The sequence below is a fragment of the Phaenicophaeus curvirostris genome, chromosome 5, assembly GCF_032191515.1.
Source record: "Phaenicophaeus curvirostris isolate KB17595 chromosome 5, BPBGC_Pcur_1.0, whole genome shotgun sequence".
NCBI classification, from domain to species: Eukaryota; Metazoa; Chordata; class Aves; order Cuculiformes; family Cuculidae; genus Phaenicophaeus; species Phaenicophaeus curvirostris.
This window is the reverse complement of record NC_091396.1, coordinates 43,204,479-43,225,909: the sequence shown is the minus strand read 5'-3', so window position 1 is coordinate 43,225,909 and position 21,431 is coordinate 43,204,479. Positions and strand designations below refer to the sequence as shown.

Sequence of the window (21,431 nt, the reverse complement as noted above, 5' to 3'; positions counted from 1 at the left end):
GAATTTCTGTTTTGTGTCATTTAGATATTTGCTTTGTTCGTAGTAAGAACTACCTTGACAAAGTGAATAAGCAGTATATTTCTCGCTGTTTATGCTGATTTTCATATCTATATATTTTAACATTGCACCATTACTTTATGGATTTGTATTTACCTTTAGAGGATTACATAGAAATTCTACACACATTGCCTTCACTGCCACCTTACACAGTTGTGTGAGTGTGCAAGTGTGACTATGCTCATATGCAGAGAGCTATGCTTTACTGAGCTGGAATCATTAAACTGTGAGAAAAAATAGAAGCCCTCAATAGACAAATTGCATTAAAATTCACTCCAGCTGCAAAGTAGTTGCAGGAAAATAGAACATTTCCTGGAAAAAAACAGTGGCCTCAACCTTTACTGACAATTGGCTAATATTGATTTGGTATTACATTATAACCTCCTCTGATCTCACTGACATCAGTAGCCACTCCTCAATCCCAGAGGTTCCAGCAGGAAGGACAGTTTTAAAATGTCTTGCTTCCTCTGCTGGAAGAGGCATTAATTAATTTGCAGGCTCCTCCAGCCACCTTCTCCAGGCCAGCCACATTTCCCTGACAGGGCTGCACCAGCTAGCTCCTGGGTTCTCAGGCAGGACAAATTTGTGGAAGCCTGTGGTGTCAAGCCAACAGTCCTGGTGAATTCTATGCCACTGTCCTAATTCTTTGCACTTGTGAATTAGAGTAATTAATCAAATACCAAAAATTACAATCAAATATAGAAAATTGTATAGAAATGTAGCTTAATTCTACAGAGTATAGGTTAAAAACATTAAGTATTACATGCACCATCATAGTCCTATTGAATAAATATGTAGTGAGTTATATGTGCACATACATGTATTTATTTACATACTCCACACAGTTAAACCATGAATTTGCTATATAAACTAGAATATGTAGCTCTCTTAAAGGTCTAAGGTGTATCTCGTTAAGGTTTCAAAATCAAACCAGATTCGAACAAATTCTGCTAAATCTGTGTGGTCACTCTCTGAGCATCAACATTATCTGTTATACACTACCACCCCTGCTAGGATGGCAAATCATCTTCACAGGCAAGAACACACAGTGACAATTTATAACTCATACTGTAGTGAGTCCATGTGAGATTTCACCCTGCTTCAGTATAAACAGTATAAATTTTACTATACCCAAGTTCTCTATAGCCAGATTCGAATATACCCCCCCTTCTAGTTCACAGCTGCTGTTTCTTGTGGGATAGGATCCAGAAATTTTTTAGATGCTTTGTGTTCTGACAGAAAAAAACAAGACTACTATTCTGACTTGAGTTTCACATACAGAAAGCAACAATTGCAGGTGGGTGCACAAATGGCTGCTATGATGGTATTGCTGTGGAGAAATTACATTTCTATTTCAAGCTCTGTATATGGTGCTGAATGCAAAATTAAAGTTTTTAAGAACGTTAAAGAATTCTTTAGTGTTGCCACAGAACAGATTAGCGAAGGTATAGTAAACACCAGTAAATTACGTGGTACAACACTAAGTAGATCCTTTTCCAACATTATTTTAATTATTTTAATTATGTTCTTTCTTACTGAAGCTCATACTTATTTTCCTCTTCTGATTTTTAACTGTTGCTACATTATTTAGATATTTTAATAAATAATACTGAGAAACCACTTTATATAGCTGCTAAAACCACTTCCCTCATATGTCAGAATTCAATTCAACTTCAGCATTTAAAAGAAGTCAAGTAAAAAGATGCTTTAGAACTCCATTTAGGCTATGAACTGTAGTGGCACATTTTAAATTACAATAAGCATCCACTTAAGACAGTGCTAAAAATTAATACTACTGTAATTAACATGAAGAAGCCTTTCCATTGACAGGTTTATAAATTGTCAGTTCCTTTTTTGAAATGTAGAACATCCTACATCTTTGAAATAAAAAGCTAAGCTAACAAATGAGTTCCTGCCTAATTGCCAAACACTGATTTGTGTGAAGCGGTTGAGGTTACAAAGAAATTGGGAATTCTCAGCCTGGTTTCCCTGCTGATGAGTACGAACTGTCTGTGTAGCTCTCCCAGAGGTGTCAGAGGAATCTCTATAGTGTCACACAAGGGTTCTTAGCTCAAAGTAAACACACTTTCCACAAACTCAGCTGCTTAATCTGTTTGCAGGTTGAATTATAAGATGGGGGTGGATGACTCTGGGTGCTGGGAAGACGCACAGAGCATTTCCACAGTATCTTGGTAAAAAGGGCACGCTATTGTCATCAAAAGACTTTGCCCAATTGTTTAATTTCGCTACAGGCTCAGTGGTCTGATCTTAGCAATAATGAAAACTAACCTGACCAAAATTTTCCCAAGTAGTTGAGCATGTTAAATTGCACACATTCTTTTAACTACAGCAGTGCATCAGTACTGCTTTAATTCAGGTTGTGGCTGCACTTCTACTCTAGCCACTCGAGTTACAAGGGATTAAACAAGGCTGTTTCACTAAAAAAAAACCCAACAAAAGCCAAAAAACCAACCTTCACTTAGATATCTATGGTTAATAAGTGTTTATAAATAAAATGAAATAACAACTTTAACAGTGTACAGAAAGGTTTAGCCAATATTCTCTTCTACACACTCCAATTATTTTTCATAGGTTTATTTTTATCAAGCATGTACCTGCTGAAATTTCAAATATAACTAAGAGTTCAGAATGGAGATTTAAATGATTTTCAACCAACCACTGGAGGTTTTAAAGAGATAATTAAAAACATGAATTTTCATTTATATGTATACATATCCCAACTGTACTTTATGTGGTTATATATACATTTAGGAATATAAAATATATATTTTAAGAGAAGAACCCAACAGCTTTTTTTTTTTTTTTAAACAGGAAGAACTCTTGTTAGGTCCTTGAGATACATTGTAAGTCAATTTCCAGCTACTCTGGAAATATGCTGCAGACATTGAAGTTGAAGAAAATGTGGACTGACTGGAAAATTTGCATCAGTTTAGCATCAACACCATGGAAGGATGTGAGCGGGCTGTTTTGCAGCTGATTAATGTAACGCAGAGATGAGACGTGCCATACTGTTAAGAGGCTCTATCTGCATGTCCAACTATGTCCCAGCAATCAGACTTCTGAAGTAAAATCATGACAATAAGGACTTCAGCAGAGGTGAACTTCAGGTTTTGGAGTTCAGTTAACCTTTTAACAGGGAATTTTATGATAGGAAAGAGAATACAGTCCCTGTTCATCAAGTCAGAGATCTTCTGTTGGTTTCAGCGAGATTTTGAAGCCAACCCTGAAGAAACACATCAGCATTTACCATGGCATAGAACGTGCCCAATGTGTAGCAGACAACAAGAACCTTAATATTCTACCATGTAATTATAAAGGCAAATATTCTGTTGCGACAGGATTGCCATGGGTAAGAGCACAGTGAAACCCATTCGTAGGCAATGGAAATACTCTCTGTGCCTTGCACATACAAAAAACAGTTTCTGTAACAGTAATGACAGGCACACTGACTTGTGTATTACTATAAAACTGTTAAAATAATTGGCTTCACACTGAGCAGGTAACAAGCTGAGTGGCCGACAAAGAAGGAATTGTACTTTTCTGAAGAAACAACATTTAATTTGGTTTTCAACTACCATTTTTCTTGAAAGAAGGCAAGTGACTTACTTCTGAACTTTTTCATTGGCCTCCTGTGAAGCCTCCAGGGCTTTCTGGAGCTTCAGCTCTGTGTCCTTTTGCTCTGACCGAGCCTGGTGCAGCTGAGCTGCCAGGTCTTCAATTTGCCGATAAGTAAGGGTCACAACGTCCTCCTTGCCTTCCAGCCCACCTTCAGAAGTACTGAAAGTACAGTTAAGCTGGTCCTTCAGACTCATTCCTTCAGACAAAGATTTGTATAGGCTGGGAAAACAAAGCATACACATTAAATTTCAGTCTAAGGCTGAGCTGCAAACATACTACACTCAGCTTATTTTTTTTTAATATTATAATATATGGATCCACATATACTAACATCAAAACGCGTTTTATTTCAGAAGTGACAGAAAACAAAAAGAACATCCTGTTTCCACAAATCTGTTCTAGAAATATGCAACAACTGTCAGAATTTAAAAAAGTAAAAGATCTATTCAACAAAAACTTGAAAGGTAATGTTTTTCAGCTCTAGCATCTTTGTGATCGCCTTTGAGCAACAGCAAAAACTTATTAGTTAGATGTACACGAAGTTGAATTAACCAATGTAAGTTACTCACATGATATTTACTCCTGTTAAATAGGACTCTTTCAGCAAGCAGACTCATCAACTACAGTGGTTTTATTTGCAAAATTGCAGATTTTTCAATATAATGAAAGGAATAAAAATGCTACAATACAAAAATTAAAATAATTAAATCAGTAGGCTTACCTAAAAATATGAATGATTTCCACATGATAACCAATGCTAAAGGTCCTTGGTTAGTATTTTTGTGAAAGGAAACTTAAAGTAGTTCTTGATGACAGTTTAAATAAGCTAGTAACACCCGTATTAGAATACACTGTGTCTTAAATAGCTTCTCTGTAGTAGATAGAGATAGGTAACCTGTCAGCATCAGGGTTTTATCACAGGACATTTCAATATCTACAGTGGTCACCATAATTCCTTGCAAGGTCCTTTCTGATCCACTGTTTTGTCTTTACTCAGGCAAAAAGGACATGTTAACCATCTATTTCATGCTGAAGTGCCATGAATGAGCCTTGGTTTTAGATAAATAATTGAAATAATCTCAAAACAACTTAATGAATATAAGAAGCTGTTGCTGTATTGATGGATATGACTCAAGACCATCCCTCTGAATGACGACCATGCAAATATCAAACATTATTTCAGTGTGGATTTCCAGCAGCAGTACACACTGATTACAATACTCAAGACACAGTCTGCACGACAGCTGCTAGCACACAGTAGGATATTTTCTTCCTTTTCAGTTTATTAATGTGTTTGTATGGAAAACACCCTTAATTTTGGCAGCCCACAGAGGAAAATCATATACAAACTAAAATATAATATACATGGACAAGCAAAATCTGGATGAAACTAATAGAAATCCAGAAGCTAAAAGGTCAGAGTGCTGATATATCATTACGCCTACTACCTGCAGTTGTCTGAAAATAGTGTGAAGAACCTTTTCAATTAAATGAAGACATATTGAAAATATAAATATTTATAAAGGGACATTAAAATCCCTAGAACAGATTCATTTAAAACAAAATTACTTCAACAGTCACACATAAAATTTACTGACTGAAGTTCCACTATGGCTGAGCACTGATCTCCATGGAAAAATATGAAAGCATGCAAATAAAGCTGAAAGCAGTTTACCAAAATATCGCTGCTGCTCACTCCTTAAACAACTGGCACAAGATTAAAAGAAAAAAAGATAGACGAAGCATTCAGTGAATATATGGGTCCCTGATAAAAAACCAAACCCAAACAAATAGAGGATAACCTAAATACTCTAAATTGTTCACACCAGCAGAGAATTTTTTCCCCAGAATATATGAAAAATATAGTAATTTATTTATTTTCTAAAATATTGAGCCTATGTGGCTACAACTGGGCTTCTTCTCAAAGACTGGCCATGAAGAATACAACATTCAATACACTATTACACATTTTACCTCATAATAATGGCATCTGAATGATCAATACATTCTGACACGTATATGTTTTGTAGTCAGTGCGATTCCTCCAGCTAAAGGCATGGTGGTTGACAGATCACAGAATTATAGAATGGCTTGTGTTGGAAGGGATCTTAAAGATCATCTAGTTCCAACCCCCCTGCCATGTGTACGGACAAGCATGCAATTGCTAGATTTCCACCTAGCAATTTCCATCTAGCAATATGTGCTTTGCTAAAATACTTTTACTTAGTCCCTTTTCTTACTTATTAATTTTAAATTCCTTCATTAATGTCTCAAAGATATTTATTCAAATAGATAAAACATAAATGGGAGTTCTATGCCTGAAGAATGGGTTACACAAGCATTTAAACAGTTCCTTGATTTGGGTAATTCACATGTTCTTCATAGTAAGCCTTTTGCTTTACTATTGCAGCATGGCCCCTTTCTTGCTCCAGCTTGGGGCTGAGAACTTCAAGGGCTCAACTGCATCCAGATAGAAGAAAAGGTGACAAGTGATGATGTCACTTTGTCACTTATGCAGACCCTGCAGACATCAAGAGGTTTCCTCAGCCCCCAAAGTCAGAGCAGCTTCAAGTCTGCTAAAAAATGTCACTAGTTGTAACTACTCTCAGAGGGACTTGACTTTGCCTGAAAATCAACTGTATGAACTGCCGCTCTTATAACACTTCTCTCCCTGCCAGGCCTACTTTGCTGCAACATGGGAGAAGATTTTCTGCCTGAAGCAACTACTGAACAACATAGAGAAATCTTCCTCAGAAAAGGAACAAAAAACATCACCAAAATCCAAACATTTTGTATCCCTCCCATCCCTCCTCCCCCATCCCAATGATAAACATATTCAATGTTCCCAAAGACATGTAGGTCCAGTCTTGGTTTTCACCACAAATGTTTCTGACACTCAAGTTCTGGAGACCTCTCAGACCTCAGCCTGCACTCAGGATGGCTTTGAAGAGGGTCCCTTCACAGTGCTGAGTGCACTCAAGGGCCAGGCAGGATTGAGACCTTGGTAATACTGCCTCAAAGGTCCTCTCAGGAAACACTGCAATAAGATGATATTAAACAAAAAAAGCCCATAAGACCTAGGAGGACTTTGATATTTTGCTGTAAAGCAGAGGATACAGAATGGTCAAGTTTGCACTACATGTGAGTCAGAAGCCTGACAGCTGGTAGACTGGTAACTAGATGGCATTGCCCTACCATAGACAAATATTTTACTAGCTTTGCTTCCTTTGCAATTACACGAGTAAGAGGACTGTGTTTTCTCTTCAGTACAACCACCCCAACATCTCCTATTAATTTAACTGAAGACAGCAGCTGTGTTAGACTTTGTGGCACTCAGGCCATAGACCATGTTATTACCGTAGTGCACACTGTGTGTAATGCAGAGTATATTCTTTGCATTGTCACAGTCCATCTCAGAGTGTCGCTGTCTTGTGTGTGGTGTACCCACAAAATCTTAGTCCAGCATGAGCTCAGGCATCCTCTTTATTGTATATTCTCTCACCAAACCCAATGATAAGCACTTGCTGAGCAAAGCTCACTACTCATTTTCTTCTCTGTGGTGGTTGGTGCTATAACCTAAGGATATTACAGAATGCATGTCCATACCATCCAAATTCAATTATATGTGAATATGGATTCACAGTGAGCAGTAGGCCAAGTTTCAGCCTTCTCTCCCGAAACAGCCTAGAGAAACCTGTGCTGTGTACGAGGGTCCAAACAGTCCAAACTCTAGATGATTCAAGCACAGGTTCATTATCTACAGTGAAAGCTTGAACTATCAACCATGTTAGAACTCCCATTTTTCAACAAATACAAATTAAAGGCAAACACGTTTTCCCTCCTTGGGGTTCAGTCTCCTCATTTTTAAAAAACAGCAATCACAATACCACCTTTGCAAGGTACTCTGAACTTCACTACTGAAACTTCACTACCATCACTGTTGAAAGAGCTGTTAGATGCAGCACGGTCTGAATTTAAAACTAAACCCAGATGGTCTTCTGATGATGGCAAGCGCAAACGTTTTCTTTTCGTCCTCATTTTCACTCTTCAGGACCACTGCATTACCCACATCGTTCCCCTATGACTAGCTGAGGAGAGGTAATACAACACAGGGCGTACTATTTAATCACCTGAGCCTTTCTTGAAGTTGAAGGACTGCTGAGACATGCTCTCAACAACAAATAATCGGAAACTATACCTCCATTACAAACCCTTCATTTACAGAGTTGCATAGTAATCAAATGTTTCCAGTTCACTTCATGCAGCCACTGGGCAAATTGCTCAGACAGCACAGTCACATGAAACCAAAGTGCACACGACATCCAGCACCACCTATCATTCCTCACATTCACCATGCCATCAAACCATTCAGGACCCACACAAAAATATAACAGTTCCTGGATTAATAATGTTTAATTGAAATAGAGCAAAAGAGACATAATACCGATGAGCAGAAGGAAGCGATTTTGAGATTTTTGCAGTTGTGATACAATCCCCTTCAGCAAGCTTGTAGCTAAGAAATGCGCCTGAATTGCCTCAGCACATGATGCACCTAGAGCTGGGGTCTCTATTATCTCTGATTAATTAGAATCTGGAAGACGATATCTTAGCATTAGCTTTTCTTTCATACATACATCAACTCTTTGACATAGTGCAGCTGACTTTACAGAAGACACCACTGTAGATCTTATGCTTTAATCCTGAGTATTACTTTATATATGTTGACAGCTGTTACACATCATAGTCCCACCATGTACCTGTGTTTTTTACAGGACACAGTCACAGGCTCTCAAATTTCTTCCACAAAATAGGGGACTCTGTTTTCAATATAACAGAAACTATTGTGGATACTCTTCATATTTTACTAGACTGCATGTTATTCCTAGAATCAAACTTGCTGTAAAATGTTCCTGTCATGCTTTGACAGGGAATTGGCATATTCATAATAGCATATTCTAGCCTAAGTATACACAGAGTGCAACTATCCAGCCATGAAGACTTGCTTCTAAGTAAAATTAATCCAAAATTAAAAAAAAATACATTTTGTTTTATACAGTGTTTACTTTATCATACTAGAAGTTACAAGAAAGGATTTTGCTATCTTGTCTCTGTTCTTTATTGCCATTTCATATGCCTTGGCCATTCTTAAATATTTGCCAATGGCTTTAGTTAACAAAATAACTTTAACTTAGTATTTGCAATACTATAGTTATTCCCTACAGTAATAGATCATTTAGGTAACACTGCAAGGTAACACTGCAAATACACAGGGGACCTTATCTATTAATCGAAGACAGAACCCGCATCAAGTCATCAAAGGTGACCTCAGTATTTGAATATAAAGGATGTTTAAGATAGTGCTAGCAGCTCCATATTTTACCACGTATCACAAAACCCTGGCCACTTTTCCCAGGAAGCATGAGCATCGCTGCTGGGACAGAGCAGATCCTGGCTTGACTGGGCAGCAGGCATGGAGGAGGGGCACAGCTGGCTCAACAACAAGAGTTATTTTCACCTTTTCAGTCCTTAGGCTGAACTGGCAGCCCCTCTGCCTCTCTGTTGGCTGCTGGAGGCCACTTGGATGACATGGATCACTGAAGGGGTGTGTACGTGGGTGGTGTAGAGCCAGAGACTCTGGCTTTGAGCCAGAGTAGGGAAATTGCCTCTATCAGGGATTTGCAGAAACACAGACCTGGTGGAAAAGAGATGGAGCATATAGTCCTGAGGGTCATAGCGATTTATGTTTTATACTTTGAGTATGTTTTTGACAACATCAGTTTTAAGAACAACGCACCTTTTTCCTCAAAGTTAAACTTGATTAAGAAAGCAGTAACTCTGGTTGTGCACTAAAATAATAGAGCTGCTGGTATACCAACTAAACCAGGTAGAAAATAGACGCAGTATGTATTACTTTACTCCTTTTTTATTTGATGATCCCTGCCAAGAGCTTCTTTCTGAACAGTCTGTTACAGGGAAACCAGTGTATTATGGCATAGATGAACATCAGGCCTTCTGAGTAGGTGATTCAGAATTAGCTCCTAAGCTCCACACACCGACCTACCAGTCTGGTCCGGACTGCAACCTCTTCAGCTCCCATGGACCTGACAGCACACAGCAGACCGTTTACTCTCTAAAATGCCAACCACGGAAATCTTACCTGATGACAGAGAATGTGAACATTCAAGGGACAGGCATTTCCACAAGGCTCCTTAAATGACATCTCCTGTTACTATAGCTTCAATTTAAATTTGCCTCCATAACTAACAAAATCTAAAAGAGATATTTATGTTGGAAATTATGCAAGAAGTTAAGGCTAATTTGGCTTGTGCCTTTAGTTTCCTTCTCACTGGTAAGGATAATGGCTTCTGACTTTCATTTTATGTGAGTACTGCAACAAGTCAGATAATACAAATAAGAACCCTGATGCTGGACACTGAAACACTTAGTGAAGCGTCCACTTGGTGCAAAGGGGAACTTCATATATTTATCCATATATAGATCTATATAAAATAAATCTGCTAGTACTGCTATAAATCATAATGCAGGCATCAGAATCACCTGAAAACAAGCTCAATGCAATGACTGTCTGCTGTTGGCTTTTATTTTTGTCTCCAGGGAATAGTGTTTACTTTGCTTTAAAATTTATATGAGTCATTTTGTTATGTGCTTTTTTTTAATTAGTCTGAAGGAAACAGTCATTTGAGAAAGAGAGCGGAAATCAATTCTGATTCGATACTGATAGCTACCGTGTGATGTAAACTGTGTGTTCTTTCTAATTAAATGTAAACATGTGCAGTTCTAAAGTCCAGGAGTGATGACAACAACTACTAGAAAGGATTGCTTAAGCACTGGTCAACTGATTCTTGTGAACCTTTTGTTCATACCGTAGGTGAGCTTGTGCAATCTGTCGCAGGGTGAACACCAGTTGTAACTGACTTTATTTTAGGTCATCTTCAGAGAAAAGACTTGACAAGAATGTGGAGCACTCTGTAATACCTCCAGTTACCCATTAACTATGTCCTTCTGATAGCTAATCAATAGCATTGCATGGAGCCAAACATACTGCACTGAACTGCCCCTCTTCCAAAAGCCAAGTCTTGGTAAATATTTAATGGCAGTAAAGGTGTTTTGACTCTTATCAACCCGATATGTTAAAGAACTCTTGAAAGAAACTTTATCTTGCTTCTCTCTGCATAAATAATTTGTTCAGTTACAATATTAGTCTTATGCAAAAGCACTTAATTTAATGATTTAATGCTTTTAAATCAAGGCTTTGAACAGAGAAAATGTAGTTCCAATCCACATGTCACAAAATAAAGAAAAATCAAAGTTTATTTCCTTGATAAAATGCCAACTAGAAATATACATCAAGGAACCCAGCCCTTTATACTGTAGTAGTAAATACTGCACCAGACTCACTCAAAACCTGTTATACCAGTGCACATACGAGATTTTCTTACAAGGCTTTACTTTCTGTAAAATTCTTCGCTTTCACTCACATCAAGATGGCGTAGGATTTTTACCCTCTTTTCACCAGAAAAAAACAATAGTTATACTGAGATCCAGACTCTTATTGTTCCCATGCATTCCCAACTTCAAGTGCATATATTCTCTGCTAATGAGTTTTATCGAGATTTTTTTCCCATTTTCTGTATTTCTGTGCAAAGCAGCTTATCTAGATCACTAAACAGAGAAAAACTTTTCCCCCGATCCTTTAACATCTAGTGTGTGTAACCCCTCTCCTACAGTTAGGTAGGACCTACTCGTCTCCTTAGAGACTTAGATAGGCTTACCCCATGCCTCTGTGCTAATGTCACAGGACGGAGTATGGAGGAGTCTCCTGACCTCCTTCCCTGGCGCAATATTTCAGCCTTCTCTGCATGATCCAACTTCACTATAAGCCTAGATATTTTGAAGAAACTGATTGAGCAGTGGATCCAAGCTTTTTCTTGGAAAATAATCTGGGAATAAAACATTGATAGTGTTTCAGTTTCCAAAATGTGAATCACCATAAATGTTTTCCCAGAAGTATAAGCATTATTTTTTCCCCAGTGTTTAAATGGCCTCTTTAATGCCTTCGATGCCATTCAATAGATTTCAAAAATAAAGATCACAGGACACTAGGACAGATAAAGTGAACAGTCTGGAGTTTTCAAATCACTAGTAATTGTCTTTGATGAAAACAGTATAAATTAAAATCATAAAGGTTTATAAATCAGTCAAGCAGTAAAGCGCATAGCACCATTCAGGAATGACTGGCTGAAGAAAGTCTGTTACTAATAACCTCAGAAAATGTCTTGTACTTAATACAATGTTATCTTTATAAATCAGACATGATCATGAATTTTATGGCTTTCCTGATTTGCAAATGTGATCACTTGGCTTAACTCCCCCACTGAACCAGAAAAGCAAGAGACAAAGCTGTCTTGGACCCAGGGCTGGAAGCCAGCCCTGCTTTCCAGCATGGCCAGGAACATCCAGATGAGTAGATGGAGAAGAGTCTCTCCAGGAGAAGGCAATTAAAAGAAATACAGAGAATAGAAACATGTTTCAAAGATAGAATAACCAAATACATAAGGAATTTGAGAGGGGGATGATCTCATGGATGAGCTGAGTAGCACTAAAGCTAGAAATTATTAGTGTGATGGACCTGAGAAGGGAATTCATATGGGCCTGTGCCCTCTTGTCATTCCTTTCTTGCTGAATGATTCAGCTGGTGAGAAATCCTCAAATTATTTCAAAAAAAAAATTGAATACACCAAGTTTTTTAATTTGAGGATACTTCTTCCCAGTCCCAGGAAAAGAAAACAGAGAGTATTTGAACAGCTTTATCTGATTTTTATCAAAGGTGTTGCTGAAAATTATTAAGCAACTCTGACCAAAGTCAAACAAGGTGTCCTGTGCTCCAACACATGCCCAGCTGTGGTCACCAGTGTACCTAGAAGCGAGACACACTGATGAACTCTAGATGAGTATACCTAGCACATGGTTTCCCTGCACTCTTGGTACTGTGCACAGCAACACATGCCACTCTGAAATGGCGAGGGAGTCACTAGGAGGACTGCATGTGCTGCAGTCTGAAAACTTTCCTCCACACTGGTACAGATACCTCTAATGTCTGCTTCAAAGCTATCACGGCTTCTCCCATACAAAAATGCAGTTGGTTTGGGGATTGCTATGCAGATATACACTTAGCAAGTAACCTCCAGAAAGCCATGTAAATGACACAATGGCAATGTATTGCTACTCACTAAGCCAAGCCTTACCTAGCTGCTGCTGCCAAACCCTTTTTCATATAAATCATACAGCTCCTTGGACAGTTAAGCGCTATGAAATACGGCAGTTAAAGTGATGGCTTAAACGATAAAGGGAACGCCTGGGAAATTTAATATAGGGGAAGTCTGCTTCCCTATTGTACTAATACTTACTGAACCAATTGGGCAGACTTGTCTGGGCCATTCTCCTTAACATGAAACAAGGACACATGCTGGGGGAATGATTTAGTGGACTGGGGATCAGAATCTTGAATTCTCTTTTCTATTTCACTTCTTCTGTGTGGCATTTAGCAAGTCACAACATGCAAACCTGCCAAGCTGAAACTGGGAGTAAAGTTCCTTTCCCTTGCTTTTTATCTTCCTTAAATTCTAAGCTTTGGGGGTCCAGCATTGCTTGTCATTACCTGCATGTGTCACATTGGGACACCCGAGGCCCTGATCTTGATTCAGGTCTCAGTGCAAATTATTGTTTCTGGGAAGATACAAAAGAGCTAATTAACAGTATGTGTATATTGGCAATATATATCAGCCTGGCTAACCTCAGGAGAAAGATCCAGACTTGGGACCTTAATGGAAAAACCACAAGTTTCTCACAAGGGGGCAGTTTCTGATCCTCATTTCAGGTTCAGCCATCATTGCCACCACAGGGTGCTGGCAGCCAATAGCAGCCTTCTGTGCTTTGTCGAGCTACTGTGAGCTGAAGATCCATGTTACCTGAGATGTTGGTTTTGGCTTCCTCCTAGGCAAAAGGGGCCATCAACTGTATATGGCCCACCAGAAGCTGAAGCTTGTGTACCTCTTGAGAAATGAGATTAGGCTGGCAACTGCTGGAGAAAAATCAGTGAACAGAGAGCTCCAAAGCATAAGAGTTGAGAAATGGCTGAAAATGGATGCTGAATTGATTTCTGTATTCTAAAGCTTTTAAATCTCTCACATCTCTCTTCTTTTGCACTCATGATTTTTGACCACTAGTTTACTGAAATAAAATTTGCGAAAGAATAATTTTGTTGTGCACTTCGATTTGGCTTGAGTGAAGAGGAAAACAGCAGTTGCAACTTCATGAAGCAGAAAGAAAACCTGCAGCTTTTAATTTTTACCAGCATATCATTTCTCCATAATCAGCAGATAAATGTGAGATTCTGGAGCAGGAAATGTATTGGTTGCACTGAACCAAAAAATTAATTATTTTCTCAGGACTTGACAAGGAAACTGAATGATTATGAAAGCTCTTGTGAAATCCAGCCAACACAGAATTCAACACTGCTCAATTCCTTGTTTATTTTTTGAACAGGACAAGATAATTATTAGTATGAGTGCTGCCTACTGCACTTATATACATTCAATTGATATTATACTCTCCTCTGATAGGAGCAGTAACATTACTTAACAGGCAAAACTAAATTGTTTTATCATGATAGTCCTCGTTCTACTGTCAAAACTGCACAAGTATTATAATATGTGACTCTCTTGGTAAAAACAGTAGGGAAGAACAGCTAAACAGAAGAATAAGTAATTCTGCATCTCCACCAAGACCTTAGGATGGAAGTCTAGTCTCTGTATTATTCCCATTTAAAGAATATGATTGAAGCAAACAGAATGTGGTATTGTATGACCCTGGATAACATTAAAATCCCGCATAGTTCAGAAGCAAAATAAAAATAAATCGGATAATATGAGCCTTGTTACCCAACCTTCTTACCACTCCTTTGGGTGAGGGACAAATATACAGCACTACTCTATCTTCTTTGGAGAAAGCTTCTCCCAGTTCAATCTTCTTTAATGACAGTGGAAGTCATTAGCATTTCCCACTGAGGACCAGGAGAAAGCCTACTGAAGAATGCCTTGAATTTATTTGCATCAAAAAGCTAAAGGGTGCGGTCATCAGTAGGAGCTTACATTGTTCTGGGTGTCTAGTACAACTAAATCTTCCTAGAAATCTTAACTGCTTCCTCCTGATCTCTGGAACGGAATACCAAAAGAGAAAGAATCTAAGAAGATATTGTTTTATACATTGAAAAAGGGGGGCAAGAAGAAAAAGTTCCTTCAAGAGTAAAAAGAAACAATAAATAATCTAGATACTGGAAATTCTGACCTCAACCTCGCTTACCTCAATGACCACAGGACTAGTATGACACAAATCCTTCAGGGTAAAATTTGAACACGATGTACAGAGTTTTTACCTTAATGAGATATGTGAGATCAGAACTTATGAATCAAGCCTGTGATATGCCCCTAAGTTATTTTTTCATGGACAGTGGGTGAGCGGATGTCATTCCTCTGTTTAATCAGGAGTTAAAGCGTGTACAGTAATTCCTTATTTTCACAATATTCCTTCTGACAAAGATAACAACGCATAAGAATGGTTCCCAGCTGGCTAAACCAGACATACAGGTTTTGTTAATAAAAAAATGCATGACTTAATTAATGAAATGGATCTATTAAGACTGTCCCCCAATCTGCCACAGTGGCCCCACCTACAACTGAACTTCACATGACCTATCTTATGCAAAAAAGAATTGTAATGACTTGCACTGGAAGCTGTTATAGAGGAAAGGTTGCTATGAAGAAAAAAATATGACTCAGAAATGCACACAATGCCCCTAGAGGAGAAAGCTTAGCATTTTCACTTTTTCTCAGTGTTTTCTTTTACAGTGAATAATTGAAACGATTTTGCTAAACTGTGTAAAATTATTTCATCAAGAGTAATTACGTTTGATCTATTAGCACCTGATACTATCTATTGTCTAAATTGCTTGCATTCAATCTATGAGTAATGTCAACAGTATTAACGTTCATTATGGAAGCATTAGTTGAGTAAAAATAATTTTTAAGTGTTCGACATTCTTCTAACCTTCCTCCAGCATAATGTTCAAAAGAAACATCATTATACCAATATCTTACTGGAATTTTTTAAAGGCACGACTTCACTTAAGTCTGCAAACTCAGGGTCTTTAAACTCACAAACAATTTACCTGTTTTGTTCTGGCAAGCATAAATCTGCAGCGATCTACTCATTTTACATTCTTCTCTGTTCCTGTCTAGTTGTCCCACATTAAATGGCTCTCCAAATTCACCTCCATCAACTTTGGCAGGCTCAACACCTCTGTCGTTAAACCAGTTTTTTTCCCCTAATCACAAAGAGCTGCACTGTTACAAACAGAAAGAAGGGACACTGCAACATTTCTACAAAGCTATTTATATATTCATTGATTTGAAGAAAGTTGTCCTCCCCACCCCCGACCTGAACTAATACAACTGGATACACCTACTTGGAAAGCAGATACTTTCCCCCCTCTATTGGAGTCTTATTTCAAAGGTTTCCAAATTCTTGCTGCCTTTTAGCAGTGGAAATATTATGAACTGTTTGAGATTACATTCTCACTTGAAGTGATGAATGCCACAGTCTTCTCCAGAATAAAAAGCTACTTTCTCTCCTTGGAATAGTAACTTCACCGTAATTTAGAGGAAGCAGGAGAAACAGTTGGTCATTAGACATTAAATGGATTAATGGGGCACTCACAGTGTATGGTTTGTCTGGAAAAGGCAGTTCTGTACTTGCATTTCAGAAGGACTGCTGCAATACAATAGCTACTGTGATAAATTTAGGTTTACCCCACTTAACATCTAGAAGAATCTAATAATGAAAACTTAAATCAATGTATTTTCAAAAAAATGCATGAGTAGCACTATTCACATTTTAGAGCTAAGGGAATCAAGAGGCAAAAAAGAAACCATTCCAAAAGAGGCCTTTCATTTACACTCCCCAAACGAAGACCTTTAGAACTTAGTGTTTACAAGTTTCAGGGATTTGCAACTCCAGATTAAAACAATGACAAATCAGAGTATTCAAAGCAGGAGCCCCCCAAGCTCTTCAGCAACATGTAAAAATCATCCACCTCTCCAGACTCATGTTGCTCTTGAAGTCCTGCTCAGTTCTCTGGAAACCTCAGCCTGAGTATATGGATGGAGAATTCAGTAGCACTTTCTCGTTATGTAGCATTGTTAGAAATAGAACTTCTGCAGAGCTCAGAAAAATGATCCAACAAAGAAAAAGTAATACAGGCTATGTAGGATGCCTCCTTGTTTGATAAGACGGTTTATGTGATTCCCTGGAATAGCAGAAAAAGTGATTAGTATGAAGTGCGGTACCTTAGGAGACGTATAGAGAGACATAATTCCTAAGGAGTGAAATTCTGACTGCTCTCAAGACATTGTGAATCCGTTCTTTACAGTCTCCTTTCCTAGTGTGCTAGGAAAGTGTTCTTCATGACCTATCAAGCCTTAAAACACTTTGATGAAAGCTTTATGGATCTCCTTACCCCAAAGTTCCAATTCATTTAGGTGATTAGGTCCACTTCTTAAATTTTAGGAGGCAGAACAGCAATAAAGCAACAGGACCACTTAGAACACACTTAAATCAATGGGACACCTCTCGAGCCCAAGGTAAATATATCTGTCCATAAGGAACTCCAGAAATGGAAACACTAAGAAACAGGCATATTCACTACGTCCTGAGCTTCTAGTGTAGACTTTTGTCTTGTGTGGCCTGCTCTGGGGAAAATCAGGTCTTCGTTTTTGTCTGATGAAAAAAATTAGTTCACAGGAATCTGAAAAACAGAGGTGAAAAACTTATGCCTGGAGCAATATGCCTAGAGCTAGGGAGAATGTGACTCAGTACAAAAGTAATTTGTAAGAGCAGAGTAGATGACAGGATTGTTTAGATGGCAGATGAAAAGCTTTGGGACACACAAGCCAGATATTTCACAACAAACAAAAAGATAAATCAGCTTGCCACAATAATCAGAACCCAGAATCTGATTTACATGATTTACATTCATGGAAAGTCAGTAACATATTGCGTACTGGCTCAGTGGACAAGAAGAAGGGGACCAGGGGTGTATAGTGTCTTCTCTTGTGTAGAGAAAAAATCAGAAGGGCTAAGGCTCAACTAGAAATCAGATTGGCAAAGTCTGTGAAAGATAACAAAAAATCCTTCTATAAATATATAAATAATAAAAGGAGGACTAGGGAGACCATACAGTCCCTATTGGACGCAGAAGGAACAACAGTGACAGAGTATGAGGAAAAGGCTGAGGTACTTAATGCCTTCTTTGCCTCAGTCTTTAATTGTAAAGAAAGTCGTTCCGTCTGTGTACAAACCCAGGAGCTAGAGGAGCAAAATGAGGCTCCCGTGATCCAAGAGGAGGTGGTCAGAGCCTTGCTAGCCCGACTAGACACCCACAAGTCTGTGGGGCTGGATGGGATTCATCCAAGGGTGTTGAAGGAGCTGGCGGATGTGCTGGCCAAACCCCTTTCCATCATCTTCCAACAGTCCTGGAAGACTGAGGAAGTCCCACTGGACTGGAGGCTGGCTGATGTTGTGCCCATCTACAAGAAGGGTCGCAGGGAGGAACCAGGAAACTACAGGCCTGTCAGTCTGACCTCAGCGCCAGGGAAAGTCATGGAGCAGGTGATCTTGAGTGCTATCATGAAGCACATGCAAGAGAACCGGGTGATCAGGCCCAGTCAACATGGGTTCACAAAAGGCAGGTCTTGCCAAACTAACCTGATCACCTTCTATAAGAAAGTGACTCGGCAGCTGGATGAGGGAAAGGCTGTGGATGTGGTCTTCCTGGACTTCAGTAAAGCCTTTGACACAGTTTCTCACAGCATTCTGCTTCGGAAACTGTCAGCCTCTGGCCTGGACAGGCGCACACTCTCCTCGGTGGAAAACTGGTTGGATGGCCGGGCCCAGAGAGTGGTGGGAAATGGTGTGAAATCCAGCTGGAGGCCAGTGACAAGTGGGGTTCCCCAGGGCTCAGTGCTGGGTCCAGCCCTGTTCAATGTCTTTATCAATGACCTGGATGAAGGCATCGAGTGCACCCTTAGCAAGTTTGCGGACGACACTAAGCTGGGTGGAAGTGTCGATCTGCTGGAGGGCAGGGAGGCTCTGCAAAGGGATCTGAACAGGCTGGACCGCTGGGCTGAGTCCAACGGCATGAGGTTTAACAAGGCCAAATGCCGGGTCCTGCACTTGGGGCACAACAACCCTATGCAGTGCTACAGACTAGGAGAAGTCTGTCTAGAAAGCTGCCTGGAGGAGAGGGAGCTGGGGGTGTTGGTTGACAGCTGACTGAACATGAGCCAGCATTGTGCCCAGGTGGCCAAGAAGGCCAATGGCATCTTGGCTTGTATCAGAAACGGTGTGACCAGCAGGTCCAGGGAGGTTATTCTCCCTCTGTACTCAGCACTGGTGAGACCATACCTCGAATCCTGTGTTCAGTTCTGGGCCCCTCACCACAAGAAGGATGTTGAGGCTCTGGAGCGAGTCCAGAGAAGAGCAACGAAGCTGGTGAGGGGGCTGGAGAGCAGGCCTTATGAGGAGCGGCTGAGAGAGCTGGGGTTGTTTAGCCTGGAGAAGAGGAGGCTGAGGGGTGACCTCATTGCTCTCTACAACTACCTGAAAGGAGGTTGTAGAGAGGAGGGTGCTGGCCTCTTCTCCCAAGTGACAGGGGACAGGACAAGAGGAAATGGCCTCAAGGTCCGCCAGGGGAGATTTAGGCTGGACATTAGGAAAAAATTCTTCACAGAAAGGGTCATTGGGCACTGGAACAGGCTGCCCAGGGAGGTGGTTGAGTCTCCTTCCCTGGAGGTGTTTAAGGCACGGGTGGACGAGGTGCTAAGGGGCATGGTTTAGTGTTTGATAGGAATAGTTGGACTCAATGATCTGGTGGGTCTCTTCCAACCTGGTTATTCTATGATTCCACCATAGTGGAGGACCAGGTTTGTGACCACCTGAGGAACCTGAACATTTATAAGTCTAAGGGACCTGAAGAGATGCTTCCCAGAGTCCTGTGGGAATTGGCTGATGTGGTTGCCAAGCCACTCTCCAGGATATTTGAAAAGTCATGGCAATAGGGAGAAGTCCCTAGTGACTGGAAGAAGGGCAACATTGTGCCCATTTCTAAAAAGGGTAGAAAAGATGACCCTGGAATCCTCAGCATAAGAAGTATATGGAACTATTGAAACGGGTCCAGAGGAGGGCAACAAAGATGATCAGAGGGCACGCTGAGAGAGTCGGGGTTGTTCAGCCTGGAGAAGAGAAGGCTCAGAGGAGATCTTATAGTGGCCTTCCAGCACCTGAAGGAGGTGTACAAGAAAGCTGGGGAAGGGCTTTTTACAGGGGTATGCAGTGATAGGATGAGGGGGAATGGCTATAAATTGGAGGGGGGAAGATTTGGACCAGACATTAAGAAGAAATTCTTCACAATGAGGTTGGTGAGGCACTGGAACAGGTTGCCCAGGGAAGCTGTGGATGCATCCATGCTGGAAGTGTTCAAGGCCAGGTTGGATGGGGCCTTGAGGAGTCTGTTCTAGTGGAAAGTGTCCCTGCCCATGGCACAGGGGGTGGAATTAGGTTATCTTTAAGGTCCTTTCCAATCCAAACCATTCTGTGATTCTATGATTTTATGTTTATAACAAGTAAAATTCACTGGTTGTTCAAGCTGAAGCACAGGCTTAAGAGGGAGACTATGGGAAAGAGAAACTGAGTAACTATGCTGTGGGAGGCAGAAGAATTTCATTTGCTGGCCCCATCAAGCCCTGACAAAAGGAATGAAAGAGCTGTTCCCAAGGTGAAAGAACACAGGCTGAACAATTTGGCTAATGGGATCACATTAAGCTAATGGGATCACCATGACTTGCTTTGCTTCTCTTGGTGTATGTCAAAAGTCTGACATATTGTAAAATACATTTTCTTTTAGCCAGCAGTGGACTAAATCTTGAGGCACTTTTGAGAGAATTTACATATCTTCAGATTTTGAGATTTGTTCAGAAAGAGTCTATGAGACAAGAATATGTCAAGTTCAGAAGTTTATAAATTGTGAGAGCAGTTTTGCCAAAGGCTCGAATCTGTTAATATCATATTAAACAGACATTTGTTGCTGCTTCCTTCACATAGACATGCACAGGTTACAGACATTTCATATTTGTACAAGCCCCCAGTTGCCGAGTGTCAATGAGAGAGAATAAACCCAACTGTGCTGTAGCACCAAACTCTATCGTGGCACATTCGTATTTGGCAAGCACTGACAACACTTGTGAACGGTGCAGGTAATATTATTGATTTTTAGCAGCTCTGGAAAGCTTGATTAATGACCTTGGTTACAGTACCCTGATGCTCCTGGGTCAACTCATGAGGACTTAAAAATAAAATAGAACAGGTCAAAATGATCAGGCTTTGGTGCCTATACTTAAACAATGCTCTTGACTTTTGACTTTCCAAAGGGGCACTTGCAGATCCCTTCCCAACTTCTTAAAGTGCAAAGTCAGGTGCCTAAACTTATGCATCCAGGACTGAAAATTTTGGCCACCCTTCTTAATAGGCAGATCTGCTGGGAGGCCTCTTTTAACCAGATATTTTTTTCTTAAAGCCTCCTATTATTGGACAGATACTGGCCC

The 21,431-nt window shown here is 39.9% G+C and overlaps 1 protein-coding gene across 1 annotated transcript in view; it reads right to left on the bottom strand.

Annotated features, from left to right (window-relative positions):
* MIPOL1 (mirror-image polydactyly 1) overlaps window positions 1-21,431 on the bottom strand; it is a 159,906-nt gene that overhangs the window by 16,780 nt on the left and 121,695 nt on the right. Inside the window, exon 10 of the mRNA XM_069858457.1 lies at window positions 3,685-3,915. Within this exon, the coding sequence (XP_069714558.1) occupies window positions 3,685-3,915 (231 nt within the window). The remainder of the gene's footprint in view (window positions 1-3,684; window positions 3,916-21,431) is intronic.